At 38.8% G+C, this 15,725-nt stretch overlaps 1 protein-coding gene across 1 annotated transcript in view; it reads left to right on the top strand.

Annotated features, from left to right (window-relative positions):
• ITGA2 (integrin subunit alpha 2) overlaps nt 1-15,725 on the top strand; it is a 107,341-nt gene that overhangs the window by 15,034 nt on the left and 76,582 nt on the right. Inside the window, exon 2 of the mRNA XM_044232083.1 lies at nt 12,194-12,311. Coding sequence (XP_044088018.1) covers nt 12,194-12,311 — 118 coding nt within the window. The remainder of the gene's footprint in view (nt 1-12,193; nt 12,312-15,725) is intronic.

Below are 15,725 nucleotides of genomic sequence, written 5' to 3'. Positions count from 1 at the left end.
CTCTAAATAGAAAATAAAATGTGTCTGTGTAGTTGTCTGTACATATGTCTGTCCATCCATATGTCTATGCACGTATCGATGTTTACTAATCTGACTTTGCCTCCATCTGTCTGTATCTTCTCAGTAGTTTGCAGTCAAGCATTTTCCTTTGAATCAGTCCAGAACTCATATTTATTAACTAAACCGGTCTTTATTGACCTCACATTATATGTTATTGTTAGATACTGATTTCCCCTTACATGTTATTGTTAGATAGAAAGGTGAAACAATCAGCACTTTGTCAATTCAGTTGATTATTATTGATCCACAACCATGAGCTGGGCACTCTTCTGAATGCTGGGGACAGTAGTAAAGACAATAGTCCGATTCCCTACTCTTAGGGACAAAGACAGATTAACTATGAAACAAGATAAGCTTAAGTTTCAAGGACCCTCACTCTTCAGGCCCCTTCCCAAGTGTTTGCACAACCTGACATGCAAAAGTTGAGGTCACTGTCTCTTTTGCACCCTAACATATTCAACAAAGATGTTAACAACAAACTGGTTGAGAAAGGTCACCAACTGAAAGATTTTTTGGATTAATCCCTCAAGAAAACTTGAGGGAACTTAAAATATTATAGCTCATGTATGATATTGGAAAACAGTCCTAAACATTCACATGACATTACAAATAGGAGTTATGAAAATGAAAGGAACTTCTCTTAACTATAAATAATAAACATTTCTTAAGATTCAACTTACCATGCCAAAAAATATTGAATACCTTTTAGAAAATATGATTTTATAAATTGTCAAGTGAAGAGGTGATTAAAAGATATAGAGGCAAAAAACTATAGGAAAAGGATATTACAGAAGTGTATTAGGTGATCAATAATATGTATATTGTTTTTTCAGATTTTTTAGCTTTTAAAAATATGTAATTTTCTAGGATTGCTTTTCTCATCCTAATTAAGTATTTAATACCTGAATTTTATTTCACAGTTTTGTAATTTCCTTTCCTGAAAAGGTCACTCTGCCCCAAATTGTAGAAGGTTCAATTCCAACAAAACTTAGATCTCCCTGTAGAGATTCTAATGAAGGAGGCAGACAGATAAGAGATAGATGTATAACTTGTGAGGTAGTGATGCATTATTCAAAACACAGCAGAGTAAGGGAGATAGAGAATGCTAGACAGTGGGTGGGAAATGGGCAGGTATCATCTTACATGGGTTTATGTATTAGTTACCTGTGACTACATAACAAATTAACACACAGGCAATGACTTAAAATAATAGACACTTATTATCTTACAATTTTTGTGGGTCGGGAATCTGGGCCTGGCTTCACTAGAGTCCTCTATGTCAGGGTGTCTCTTAAGGCTGTACTCAAGGTATGGGCCAGAACTGGGGCTTCATCTGAATGCCCAGCTCTTCTGCTGACTTCTGCTCACTTTGATTGTTGGCGGGATTGATTTTCTCCAGGGCTGTTGGACAGAGGACCTTAGTTCCTCGCTGGCTCTCACTGAAGGCTGCCCTGAGTTCCTTGCCCTGTGGACCTCCTTGCTTCCTCAAAGACAAAGAGAGAGAGGGCATCTGCTAGCAAGACAGAAATTACAGTCTTATGTAAGATAATCACAGAAGTGATCTATTGTAGACTTCAATTCTATGTTTTGAATCTTCAGGTCTTTTGGTTTGAAGTCACAGGGGAGAGGGTCACACAAAGGCAAGAATAACAAGAGATGGGGTTTACTAGGAGCCTCCTGACCACCACAGGTAGTGAGGAAAGACAGCCCTGATGGACCGATGTTTGATTCAAACAGAAGGGCAACAAGAGTGAAGGTGACGCTTTCTGGAAAAGAATATTCCATGCTCGAGGGCCCGAATGCAGAAGGCCAGAGGTCAGAGTGTATTTAAGGAAGAGCCAGAGTCCAGTTGAGTGGGATAAGGGGATAGGGCAGGATGTGAGATCAGACAAGCAGGGGAGGAAGTGATGGCATAGCTCTCCAGGAAGAACTCACATGAAGAACAGTGGAGTAACGTTTCACGTCACTATGCCACAGTGAGAGATGTGAATGGAGAGTATCAGGGGAGTTAGAAGAAGGGTGTATGCAGGTTGAATGGTAGGGGAAGACCAGAGCCAAAGTTTATAGAGAAGCAGCCTGTGAACAGAGATTTAATAGAGGAAATATTCACTTCAGTTATGCCTGCTCCTTCCATACGTTGCCTCAGGATATAAGGCATATTTTGTTACTGAGCAAGTTATTTAGCAGGCATTGACTTGCTAAATGCACAAAAATGCTATTCTGTGAGAGAATGAGAGAGAGAGAAGGAGAATTTCTCCTTTCATGCAGAAGGAATTTAGGAATGGAGTGTGAAAATAAGAAGGGAATCGATGAGTGGGTATTCCCAATCCTCTTGGCCACTAGGAGACCATGAGTCTCCCAGATGGCATCTTTATGAAAAAAAACAAAATAAAATAGAATCTATTGAGTTATCAGGAGGCACTAAGTCATTCATGAATTTAAGGAGAATTTGGAGATGTTCATTGCCTGCAAGATCAAAAAATACGAAAGAACCTCAAAATCATCCAACTACGTGTCACAGCAGCCCAAGACTTGATGCAGTTACTCTGTCAAGAAAACACTTGAACCTTTTTTCCACACAAAATATGAACTTTAAATGACATAAGTGGAATTATATATAACTATCCTGTATTTATATATGCACATATATGGATTGGCAGAATTATCTTTGAAATTCAGAATAGTAAATTAAAATTTTCTGATATAACCTGATTTTCCCCTGTCTTAATCTGCTGGGGCTACGCTTAACAAAATATCACAGACTGTGTGGCTTTAACAACAGAAATTTATCTTCTGTTATATATAGTTTTGGAGATTGGTCATCCAAGACCAAGGGGCCATCAGGGTGGGTTTGTGGTGAGACCTGTCTTTCTTGTGGACTGCTGTCTTCTTTTTGTGTTTTCACACAGCCTTACCTCAGTGATCACATGGGGAGAGAACTTTCTGGTACTTTTCCTCTTCTTATATGGATACCAGACCTATCAGATTAGGGTCCTACCCTTATGGCCACTTTTTACCTTAATTACCTCCTTAAAGGCCATAGCTTTAAATGCAGTCCCATGAGGACTTAGGGTTTCAACAGAGGAATTTGGAGGGATACAGTTTATCCATAACACCTCTGTAGCCTTAATAATATATTAATAATAATATTAACTTAATAATATATTAATAATGCATATTGATATTAATTAAATATATTAATAATATATTAATGGATTTATCTCTGACCATGGAAATGATGCACACATTTCTTTAATATGAACACAGAGTAATTGTTAAATAAATGATACATGCATAAATTGGGTTTTTCTTTAAAGGTAGACATGAACCATGAAGCAGGGGGTTATTACCCAGATGTCAACCAGAGTCTCTCTGCTTCTTAAAATTGAGATAAGACTCCTTCAAATTCCTATTCCACCCTATAGGAAAATACAGTGCTCTCCCAAGAGCTCTCTGAACTCCCAGGAGTTACCCATTTTCACTGTCATTCAATCTCCAACTTCTGACTATGGAGTTTTTACTCTCCACTCTGTGAGGTCTACTATTTGATTGTGTCCTCTGTACAAGTTAATACATTAGCGTGTTACTGTTTCACTGATGCTGACAGATGACACGAGATTTCTGTGTCAAAAACAAAGGACTTTATAACCGCACAACAAGCAGCATGCACACGAGCGTCTTTATATCAGGAACCCTTTGGTTTCTCCATGAAGTCTCCTGCGGACTGTGTAAAGGGTTTCAAATGGACTCCTGCACCCACACTAGGCTGCATTACAAGATAGGAACCTGCTGTTTTACAGCAAGAAGTCAGCAAGCCTGTTCTTGGTCCTGGAGGGAAATCTTACCTCATCCATCAAAGCTGCCCACTGTAAACATCACCCCAAGAAATGGCCGAGGTAAACAGCAGTCAGGATCTTAACATTCTTGGCATACCCATTTTATGAAGTTGAATGGTGCCCCCCAAAAGATATGTCTACATCCTTGCCCCCAAAATCTGTGTATACTACCTCATTTGGAGAGAGGGTCTTTGAAGATTGCCTTGTGGAGACCATTAGTAGAAACATGAAGGTTGAAGCTGCTTCTGGTGAAGTTCTCGAGAAGGAAATGAGGCACACGCTATTGGGAACTGGAGGGAAGGTAATCCTTGTTATATCATGGCAGGAAATTTGGGCTAATTGTGCCCTGAGGTTGTGTGGAAAGCAGAGCTTTCAAGCAGTGAACATAGAAGCTTGGCTGAGGAGTTTTCCCACAAAATGTTGAAGGTGCAGCCCACTTTTTCCTTGCTGAATTGTAAGACGAAAGAGAGAAAATTGAGACAGAAACTTCAATGAAACAGAACAATACTTAATGATATGAAAAACTCTCAGTCTATCCAGACTGCAGAAACAAAAGTTAATATTAGGAGACTCGTTGTTAAGAAAATGTTGCTCTGAAGAAAAGGCCAAGGGTGTGGTTGGAACGTTTTGCAGAACAGATTAGGCATGTGATCCATGGATCCTCTCAACCATCTTGGCAGAGGCCAGGGATAGAGATGGAGTTAGCCAAGAAAGGTCTGTGGAGAGCTCTCTTGTATAATGGCTTAGAACCCTGTGATGCACACAGGAGACCTCCAAGCTTTTAGGAATGTTGTTTCAGCAGAAATGCTGCCACCTGGGACTGAAAGGGACAGAGAAGCAGAGGCCAGTAGAGCTGCTGTGGACCCAAGCGACAGAGCCTTGAGTAGCAGGGTATAATTCTCAGGCCTTGAAACCTAATGAAATTTGACCTGCTGGGTTAAACTTTCTTGGTACCTGTGACCCTTCATTCCTTCTCATTTCTCCCTTTTGAAATGGAAATGTCTGTCACATACCTGTCACACCACTATATTTTAGAAGCAGACAACTTGTTTTCAAGACTCATAGACCCACAGATGGAGAGAAATTTTGCCCCAGGACAGACCCACACTTGGAGTCTCACCTGTCCCTAATTTAGGACTCTTAAGCACAGTTTTCCTGGGAATCATTGCTGTCCCTTAAGAGTGTTCCCCTGTGGCTTGGTGACTTCTAGACCTTCCTGCTGCCCCTGCAGTGCCTGGCTCGCTGCCCCTGCTCTTGCCTACCCTCTGCAGCTTCTGAGGAGGACAAATTGATAGATCTATATCTATCTGTATGTGATTAATTAAGATTTTATCTTTTATTGAGATGTAATTGACATATATATTACTTTGAGGTGTACAACATATGGTTCTGTATATATGTATTGTGAAATGATCTCCACAGTAAGTCTAGTTCATATCCATCATCACAGATAATTACAGAGTTTTTTCTTATGATAAGAATTTTCAAGATTTACTTTCTTAGCAGCTGTCAAATATGCAATACAGTGTTTTTAACTGTACTCATCATGCTGTACATAACATCTCCAGGACTTATGTATTTTATCACTGGAAGAGTTCGTTTGTTTTTGTTTACCAGTTAACAGAGATATTTCCCCTGTAAAATGCCAGCATACATCTGCAGGAACGGGCCAGAGTGCAACCTGAGTACCCAGTTAAAAACACCACACTCTTCCCTAATCTACCTTTTGCTTTTGGCCTTGAGTCTCTTCTCCTCATGAATTTCTTCCCTTATATTTCCCTGCACCTTTTTGCAAATGAAGCCTTCCATGAAAAGCTTGCCCCACAGCCCTTCAATATATGTAGACATTTTCAAATTTTGCACCGACTGTGCAAGTTAGACCCTCCTTCTGCCGTCTCTTACTACAAATATGTGCCATTAATCTCTTATAATGATATTTTGGAAGTCAATAAACTTCCTCTGCCAAACTTTTGTTGTTGAATATAGAATGACCTATTTTGCTTTATACATTTATTTCTGCTCTGGTTTCCAAAAGATGTTTTTTCTTATCTAAGCTTCACTGCATTTTGAGAACAAAACTGGGTTAACTAATCTAATCCTCAAACATGTATTTCTCTTTTTAATTATCTTATAACTTAAAATTGGGTTCCAGAATGAAGTGGGAGAATGAATTTCATGTTTTCTGAAACTAGTTCTCAAATTACTAAGGCTCCCCAAACACTTATTTCAGAGATGGGCAGGAATTCTCAGGGCAGGGAGTTCTTTAAAATTTTTTAATTTTAAAAAAATTTTAGAAGAAAAATGAATTCTACAGTAGCCAAGGTGTGCTTCTATATTTGGTTTGCCTATGAATGTTAAAATGGCAATAAGCCAGGTTATAATCAAAGAGGACTGTGAGCATAGAGGAAATAAGTTAGATTTTCAAGGGATATAGTGTTTATATTTGCAGTAAGTTTTAGTGAGATTCGCTGGAATACTGCGATTTCAGTACTGTTGATAAATGCACAGCGAAGTCACCTTTGATAAATACTTTGAGTTTGCTGCACTATTATTGCATTCATAGGCATTCACATAAGGACAAGGAGGGAAGATTTGCACTTTGGGTAATGATATGTCCCTGGCAGGGCAAAGCTCAAGTCACCTTGAAATTCACTATATCTAACATAGAACTGGAAATGTCTAAATTAAGGAAACAACCTATGACTTTTGGTGCCAATTTTTTTTTTTTTTTTTTATCCCATACGCTTCTCTTTCACATCTCTGTACTGCTGAGCAGGATGTTCCTTACGCCTGGAATGACCTCTGCCTTCCTCTTTATGTCATGAATTTCAGCTCCTCCTCCAAGGTCCAAATTATCACCACCTCTCCCTTGAAGCCTTCAAATTTAGATACAATGTAGTTCTCTGAAATTTAATACTCATCCCATTATGAATAATTATTTGTTTTTTACTCAAATTACCAGAAAGAAGCTCAAAGACAGCAGGGGTCTTGTCTGTTTTATTCATTGCTATATCCCCAGGAACTAGAAAATGTCTGGCACAAAAAATCTAGATGAATATGTTTCCAATGAGCCATTTATTAGTGGGTACAGACATATGGGTCTGGTGGAAGGGAACACAATGAACCAAAAATGGCCGTTATTATCCATACTATCCAGTTAAGTTATAAGAACAGATATAGAAAGGTATTTTCATACACAATGGGACTGTAAAGAAGAATAGACAGTGAATTAGATAGAATACTTACATTAAATTTACATAAGCTAGGGGCACCTGGGTGGCTCAGATGGTGAAGCATCTGCCTTCAGCTCAGGTCATGATCTCCAGGGCCTGGGATAGAGCCCTACGTCGGATTCCCAGCTCAGTGAGGAGTCTGTTTCTCCCTCTCCCTCTGTCTTTCCCCCTGCTTGTGCTCCCTCTGTCTCCCTCCCTCTCAGTGAATGAATAAAATCTTAAAAAAAAAAAAAAAATATATATATATATATATATATATATATATATATAAACTTAACATAAATGATTTGGCTATCATAGGCTAAGTGTGAAATGATGACATAGTGAGTTGTAAATATATATTTGAAGAGAAATAAGTGTCGTGAACTGAGATTATCCAGGTTTATCAAAAGAGGCGTGGTCTTGACGGGCGGATTGAATTAGCAGGAAAGAAGGTATTTAGGATCCATGGAATGAGGAATGACAAGGGAAAATGACATATTTAGTGAGGAAACGAACAGACCATTTATGAAGGAAGTTTTGGACAGTAAGGTTGAGGAAATGAGCCAGACCCAGACTCAGAGCTTAGCCGCCAATTGTGTGACACTGAACAACAAGAATGGTATCTAATGTCCTTAGATACACACTGGTAATAATAGCTACATTTTGCTTTTTCTCATGGTTTCATGGAGGATCAAATGAGTCAGAATGATTCTGAGATAGGTGGGTGGGCATGAATACTAAAATAGTATGATAAAAGTTTATGGTTTAAATAAGAGGAAAAAATGTTGGAGGGAAATATATCTAAATTCACTGCACTTGCATTAAAATAACATGACTATGAGTGATCTTTCTTCCCCTAAATTCTCTATATTCCAGATTAGCTTTGAAGAACATATGTTAATTAAAAATTCATTTCATTCAACAAATGAACTATACTAGATGCTAAGAAAATAAGAGTGAATAAAAGGAATAAAATCTGAGCTCGCAAGGAGTTTAGGTCTTTGTAGGCAGAGACAGACACGAAATAATGCAGATACATAAGATAATTTCAGATAATTAGTGCTGTGCTGTGGTGTATTGATGGAGTAGAGTGTTGCTGCTAGATAGAGAATCGGGGGAAGTCTCTGTGAGGATAGTAGAGACCTAAATAATGAATGGATGCCAAGACATGGATGCTGAGCTGGGAAGAAAATGTTGTAGGCAGTGGGTCAAGCAGCTGCAAAGGCCATAAGGAGAATGAGCTACTTGTGCTCGAAGAAACAGAAGGAAAGCCAGCGTGGCTGAAACATAGTGAGGAAGGAGGGTAGTGAAAGTGAAGTCACCAGATACACAAGGTCACATCATGAATGATCTTTGAAACCATGGTAAGAAAATTGGATTTTATTCTCAGTATACTGATAGACATTGGGATATTTCTATGACAAAGGAGGCAAGAACATATAGTAGGAAAAAGACAGTCTCTTCAACAGATAATATTGGAAAAACTACACAGCTACATGTACAAGAAGGAAACGGGACCGTTTTCTTACACAGTACAGAAAAATAAACTTCAGGTGGATTAAAGTCCTAAATATGAAACCTGAAACAGTAAAATTCCTAGAAGAAAAATAGGCAATAATTTGTTTGACATCACATCCCAGATATGTTTCATCTGGGAAAGGAAATAAAAAGCAAAATTAAACTGTTGGGACTACACCAAAATAAAATGTTTCTGCACAATGAAAGAAACCATCAAAAACAACAACAACAAAGACAGCCCACTGAATAGAAGAAGATATTTGGAAGTGATATATCCAGTGTCTACACACACACACACACACACACACACACAAATACCAAATAAATGGGCAGAAGACATGAACACGCATTTCTCCAAAGATGACATACAGATGGCCAACAAACATGAAAAGATGCCCAACATCACTCATCATCAAGTAAAGGCAAATCAAAACCACAGTGAGGTACCACCTCACACCTGTCAGAATGGCTAAAATAAGAAACACAAGAAACAACAAGGGTTGGCTAGGATGTGGAAAAAAAGGAACCCTCATGTACTGTTGTGGGAATGTAATTTTGTACAGCCACTGTGGAAAACAGTATGGAGATTCCTCAAAAAATTAAAAATAGAGTTACCATTCCATTCCATTCCATTCAATAAAGTGGAATTACCAGTAATTCCACTACTGGTATTTACCCAAGGAATACAGAAACACAAATTGGAAAAGATACATGTACCCTAATGTTTATTGCAGTATTATTTACAATAGCCAAGATATGAAAGCAACCCATGTGTCCTTCAATAGAAGAATGGATAAAGAAGATGTGGTATATGCGTATTTGTATATATGTATATGCATATATACATGTACATATATGTACACACATTTTTATATATACATGTGAGATTCTATTTTGACAAATAAGTGCAATATAAAATGTTTGACCTGAAAATTTAAAAAGTAGAAACCAAATAAAAATTTAAAAATTAATAATTGTAAATATTATTTATCTATTATAATATATTTATTATTATTATTTATATTTGTATATATTTATTATTATAAATTATTATTTAATAAAATATTTAATTTAATAAGATAATTATTTATTTTATTTTTATTTTAAAAATGTATATACACACATAAACATCTTATATATGTATATATGTATATTTATACATTAATATAATATATAAATACCTATTTGTATATTATATATATAAATTGAAATATAACTGCGAGATGGTAAAATGAATTCCAACTTGATTTTGTGTCAGTACATGATCTGCTGTCTAATTAATAGGTATAATTAATTAAATGATGTCATTACAGTCCTATGTGGCCTTTCCAGCATTAGATATTAGAAAAGTAGGAGCATTTGACATCAGCTCCCCAAGATTTTACTAGTATGTTAGATAATTGGTAACATAATTAAATGGCATTGAAGTTAAACTGTTGGTTGAAAACACCAGTATTCTGAGTGTCAGTTCTGGTTCCATGATTAATTTGCTGTTACTTTCTTCTGCTTTTTATTTCCTGAAAAATAGGAAAGAGAAATGGTACATGTGAAAAATAGATGTTAAGAAGAAAATTTGCAAATGTAAAGCTATGTAGATTTTGCCACAGAGTATTTCAAAATTACTGTTTGTCCTTCTCTTCCTGTCTGACCACATTTCTAAGAAATAATGAGCTGAGATGTCTTGAATGAACAGATCGTGGCGGAAGGACTTTGGCACGTAGAGAAGCACGTTATCTACTTTAAGTCCCCAAAACTCTATCACTGACTTCATAATTCCTTTAGTGCACTGCGTGGAATTAGCTCCCAGACGTATGCAGGCCCCATGGAGGAACAGGCCCTTTTCATCCAGCCTTTCTGTACATGAAACAATAGATTTATGAAATACTCTGTACTTTCATTGCTGCCCAGAAAGTGGGATATTCTCTCATGAAAACATGTATTAATAGAACTTGGATGTCAGTTTTAAAGAACCCACTCTAGGGGCACCTGGGGGGCTCAGTTAGTTAACCCACTGCCTTCGGTTCAGGCCATGATCCCGAGTCCCGGTATCAAGTCCCTCATCGGGCTCCATGCTCAGCGGGGGTCTGCTTCTCCCTCTGACCCTCTCCCATCTCATGCACTCTCTCTCACTCTCTCTCAAGTAAGTAAATGTTTAAAAAAAAAAAAAAAAGAACCCACTCTGTCTTAAGTCTCTGTAAAAATAAACACTGATCTCAGCATCAAGTGTACGCCCGTCCCCACAGATGGCACTTACAGCCACACAGGTTTCTTTCTCCAGAACGAAGGACTGACAGCCATCAGCCTTACTCTTTGCCTTATACCCTTTCCATCACAAGTAAGATTTTTCAAATAAGTCTATTAGGGCCTTATCTTATCAAAGTCTTTGTTGTTGGGACACCTGGGTGGCTCAGTTGGTTAGGCAGCTGCCTTTGGCTCAGGTCATGATCCCAGCGTCCTGGGATCGAGTCCCACATCGGGCTCCTTGCTCTGCAGGGATCCTGCTTCTCCCTCTGCCTCTGCCTGCCACTCTGTCTGCCTGTGCTTGCTCTCCCTCTCTCTCTCTCTCTCTGACAAATAAATAAATAAAATCTTTAAAAAAAAAAAAAAAGTCTTTGTTGTTTTTGAAAATGATTTTCATTTCTTGAGCATTCAGAAAGAAGCATCAAAAACCAAAAACACTTTTGACAGTTCTCAGTGGAATAAAAGTGATGGGACACCATCCCCTAGATTTTCATCCTCAAAAATGATCTCTTCTGAAGGGAAATGATATAGTTTTCAAGGAGCTGTGATTTTCCTTCCTCCTTTGATCTAGTTACTCATGCTTTTCCAACAGATACTTCATAGAGAGTCCGTGTCAAAATCCTCAGAGGAAGTTAGCGGGAGAAGTCGATAGCCTTTATCTTCTGCCCTTGGGCAGCTTGGAGTCTTGCTGTGTTAAGAAGGGCAAACAGGATTGAGTTCCTAGAGATAATATGTGGCGTAAGAATCCAAGCTACTGGGGTACCTGGGTGGCTCAGTGGGTTAAAGCCTCTGCCTTCAGCTCAGGTCATGATCCCAGAGTCCTGGGATCGAGCCCCCACATTGGGCTCTCTGTTCGGGGGGAGTCTGCTTCCCTTCCTCTCTCTCTGCCTACTTGTGATCTCTGTCAGATAAATAAATAAAATCTTAAAAAAAGAAAAGAAAAGAAAAGAAAAAGAATCCAAGCTATTGACTCAGACAGCCATGTGTTCAGATCCTGCCCTTACCCTTATTACTTTCCACCTACGAGACAAACTTATCTCCAGGAACCTTAGAAATATCTGCAAAACAAATATAATGTTAACAATCATCTCCTAGAGATGCTATGAGGATGAATGAGGTAATGAATCATGCATATAAAGTATTTACCATGGTACCAGAGCTGCAAATAAGTACTTCAAAAGCAGTACTATTATTTCTTGGCAAACGCTAAAAAGGAGAATAATGATTATATAAAACAAGTTTTTTAAGTGGCCTTTGAGAATTATAGTACAAAACTTATTCACAAATTGTAAATATGGACTATGTTTTCATTTTTCTTAATAGGCATTTTGAATTGTATGGCGTACAATGTTGGTCTCCTAGGAGCAAAGGTATTTTCCGGTCCTTCAAGCGAACAGTTTGGTTATGCAGTGCAGCAGTTTGTAAATCCAGATGGCAACTGGTAAGAATATTCTTTTTATGATTTCAATAAAAATACTAAATAAATTTAATATTTAACTCTAATAGCTTGTTCAAGTTGGTACATGAATGTATTATTAATGGATAGACCTCAAATATCCTTAAATGAAGGATCTGTCCTTGAGAGTTGGTAACTTTCAGGTTGAAAATTAATGAGATGTATAATGGCACTTTTTAAAAACCTAGATAGAAAATTTTCCCTAAATATTCCATAGTCAATTCACAGTAGCAGTTTTGACCATTTAATTAATGGTCAGGGAGGGAGGGAAAGAGGAAGAGAAGGAGGAAGAAAGGGATAGGTAGGTGGGTGGATTAGATGGATATACATACATACATACATACAGTTGTCTTCATTTCTTATTCTGTAAACTGTATCCACCATTGAACTTTGTAAATGGTCATCTAGATAATGCTGGCTATTGGCCAGTTCTAGATGATAGAATTTTTCCCTAAATTTTTTTCCTTCAGCAAGTCTTTATCCGCTGGCTTTATTCTAAGGCAACCATCCCTCCCACAAGATACTCACAAGCATTTGAGCAGAATTTAGTTACCTTTCCCTAGTGCCTTTGCATCATTTGCTTTTGCATGAAAGTGCCCCCAGTTTTTTCATGCTGTCTAATGGTTACATTTAAACCATACATTTATATATACTACCGAACCGGATATGGAAATATATACTCCCATTGGTGGTTTAGGTTTCCCACAAAAATAATGAAAATCAATGCAAGGGAGTTCAAGTGATTCTGAAAGTTGTCTTTAGGTAGAACTGTAGCTCCTCTCTTGTTAGTGTTGATGTGCACTGGTCACAGGAGTCCTGCCATTGGAAACTTAACTCCCCATTGCAGCAGAAGGTTCCAGACTCACTCTGGAGCTTCCAATTGGATCCATCAGAGCTCCTTCCAAAGACTGAATGAGCTATTGTTGGCTTATCAAGTAAGAGCTATAATTAATTCTCTTTTTTTCCGTGCGACTTTATGTTTGATACTCAAAAAATTAATTTCATAGACACATTTAAAATCCAAATTATTCACATTTTGGAGGAGGCCTATCTGTGTGATAAAGAAACAAAATGAAATTATCACTCAAGAGGTACGTCTAAGGGTCTAAGACATCTTGAAGGAGGTGAATCATGAAGTGGGTCTTAAAGGGAGGAGACGAATAGACAGGAGAGAAGCATTAACTAAAATGAGGAGACTTGGAAAGTAAGGGATGCTGGAGTTTGCCAGTCATCTAGAAGGATAAAATCTGGTTGAAAACCCAAAGAGTAGCAATTATTGACGTCATTTGGGATGTGAGAGGATGTCTCTAATTATTATCTTATTAGGCTTTGATAACCATAAACTGTAGTCAGAAAGCTAGAAAGATGTTATGGTTGGTATAGTTTGACCTTGGAATCTAGCAGATGACCCACAATTTTATATATCCAGCCCCAATTCTTTCCTGAACTGTAGACACCCATCAGAACCATCACTATGTTAATGCCTACTAGACACAACAAGGTTAACATATCAAACTTAAACCACGAGAGACTATGCACTCTGAAAAACAATCCGAGGGGTTTGAAGTGGCGGGGGGGTGGGAGGTTGGGGTACCAGGTGGTGGGTATTATCGAGGGCACGGATTGCATGGAGCACTGGGTGTGGTGAAAAAATAATGAATACTGTTTTTCTGAAAATAAATAAATTGAAAAGGAAAAAAAAAGAATTATGTAAAAAAAAAAACTTAAATATCTGATTTTCTGAACTAGCTAATGAGACCAAAAGTTCTCAACTCCTCTCTTTCTGTCACCTCCCCCATATCTCATCCATTTGCCAGTCCTGTTGGCACCACCACCAAAATACATGTGATAACAGTCGCTGGGTTTCCCCTGTCTTCCCTGCAGCCCCTGCTCACAGCCAGCATGAGCCCGTGGGGGTACTGCTGCAGCCACTTCTCAGTCCATCTCCTGTTTCCCTTCTTACCCCTCAGGGCAATCTTGTGAACTCTTTTTTTTTTTTTTTAAGATTTTATTTATTTATTTGACAGACAGAGATCACAAGTAGGCAGAGAAACAGGCAGAGAGAGAGGAGGAAGCAGGCTCCCTGCAGAGCAGAGAGCCCGACACGGGACTCGATCCCAGGACCCCAGGATCATGACCCGAGCCGGAGGCAGAGGCTTTAACCCACTGAGCCACCCAGGCGCCCCCAATCTTGTGAACTCTTAAATACATGATTCAAATAATGTCACTGCCTAGATGAAAACCCTCTGTGGCTTCCTACTGCTATTAGAATACATTAAAATTCCACAAAGGGTCTTCTGTGATCTGGTATCAGTCTGCCTGTCCCATCTCATGATTTATCCCCTCGCCCCTGTGCTCCATGAATTGTGTCTTCTGTCTGTCCCTTGAACGTACGAAGCTCATTACTACATCAAAGCTTCTGCACCTGCTTTTCTCCTATCAGGAGCAATCTTCCCAGGATCTTCACTTGGCTTCTAGGTTCCCGTTCTTCAGTCTCAGCTCACATGTCTCCTCTTCATAGAAACCTTTCAGAGCATTCATGTCTGCCAAAACGAGATCTCAACACACCTCCCAGCCACTCTCCTACCTTCCGTGTAGATTTATTTTCTTCATAGTAGTTCTTAGCATCTAAAGTCACCTTCATTTGTTTATATGCCCATTGTCTGTCTTCTACCCTGTCTCTGAATAGAGGCACATTATTTTTTTCCAGTGGTGTGTACTCAGAAACAGAGTGCTATGTGGCACCAAGTAGGGGATCAGTGATTATTTACTGAATGAGTGAATGAAAGTCCTATTTCCAAATGAATCACCTCAGGTACTCTACAAAGTGAATTATAGTAGTTGACTTAAGTGTGACCTGAACAAGACCTTTGGAAGGACTCTGATGGCCTGCTTCCTAAGTGTGACCTTGCTGAGGACAACCTGCCATCAAGCTTGAGGTTGTTCCTTTCAAGGGACAAGGTAAAGGTTGTTCTTTCTGGGGCAAGGTCATTCTGAGAGAAAGAGCCACCATCAGGAGGAGATGCTGTCAGAGACAGCAAGCCTACCCAGGACTGGAAGACAGCTCAACTACTGGCCACGCTGCAGGTTGAAGTTGAGTAAGACCAACAGGGACAAAATGTTGACAGGAATCTAGCAGGCAGAGTCCTGGGAATGTGAGAGGCAGCCATACATCCTTTCTGTCTCCATGATTCTCTCGGAAGATGCAAAGCATTCTTAAAAGATGAGTGTATCGGCAACTTGATGATGAGATTCTGGTGCTGATCAGGTTATGTCCAGACCAAGGAAAGTAGACATTCCTAAGTCCTACCGTGGCCTTCTCATGACATTCCAGAAAGATGTATAAACACAGGACAGTGACTTGTGGGGAACAAGGCACCACTCTATTATTGGCTGGGC

Source organism: Neovison vison, chromosome 1 (assembly GCF_020171115.1).
Source record: "Neovison vison isolate M4711 chromosome 1, ASM_NN_V1, whole genome shotgun sequence".
Classification (NCBI taxonomy): domain Eukaryota; kingdom Metazoa; phylum Chordata; class Mammalia; order Carnivora; family Mustelidae; genus Neogale; species Neogale vison.
The sequence above is the reverse complement of the archived record's forward strand: the minus strand, read 5'-3'. Positions and strand labels throughout refer to the sequence as shown.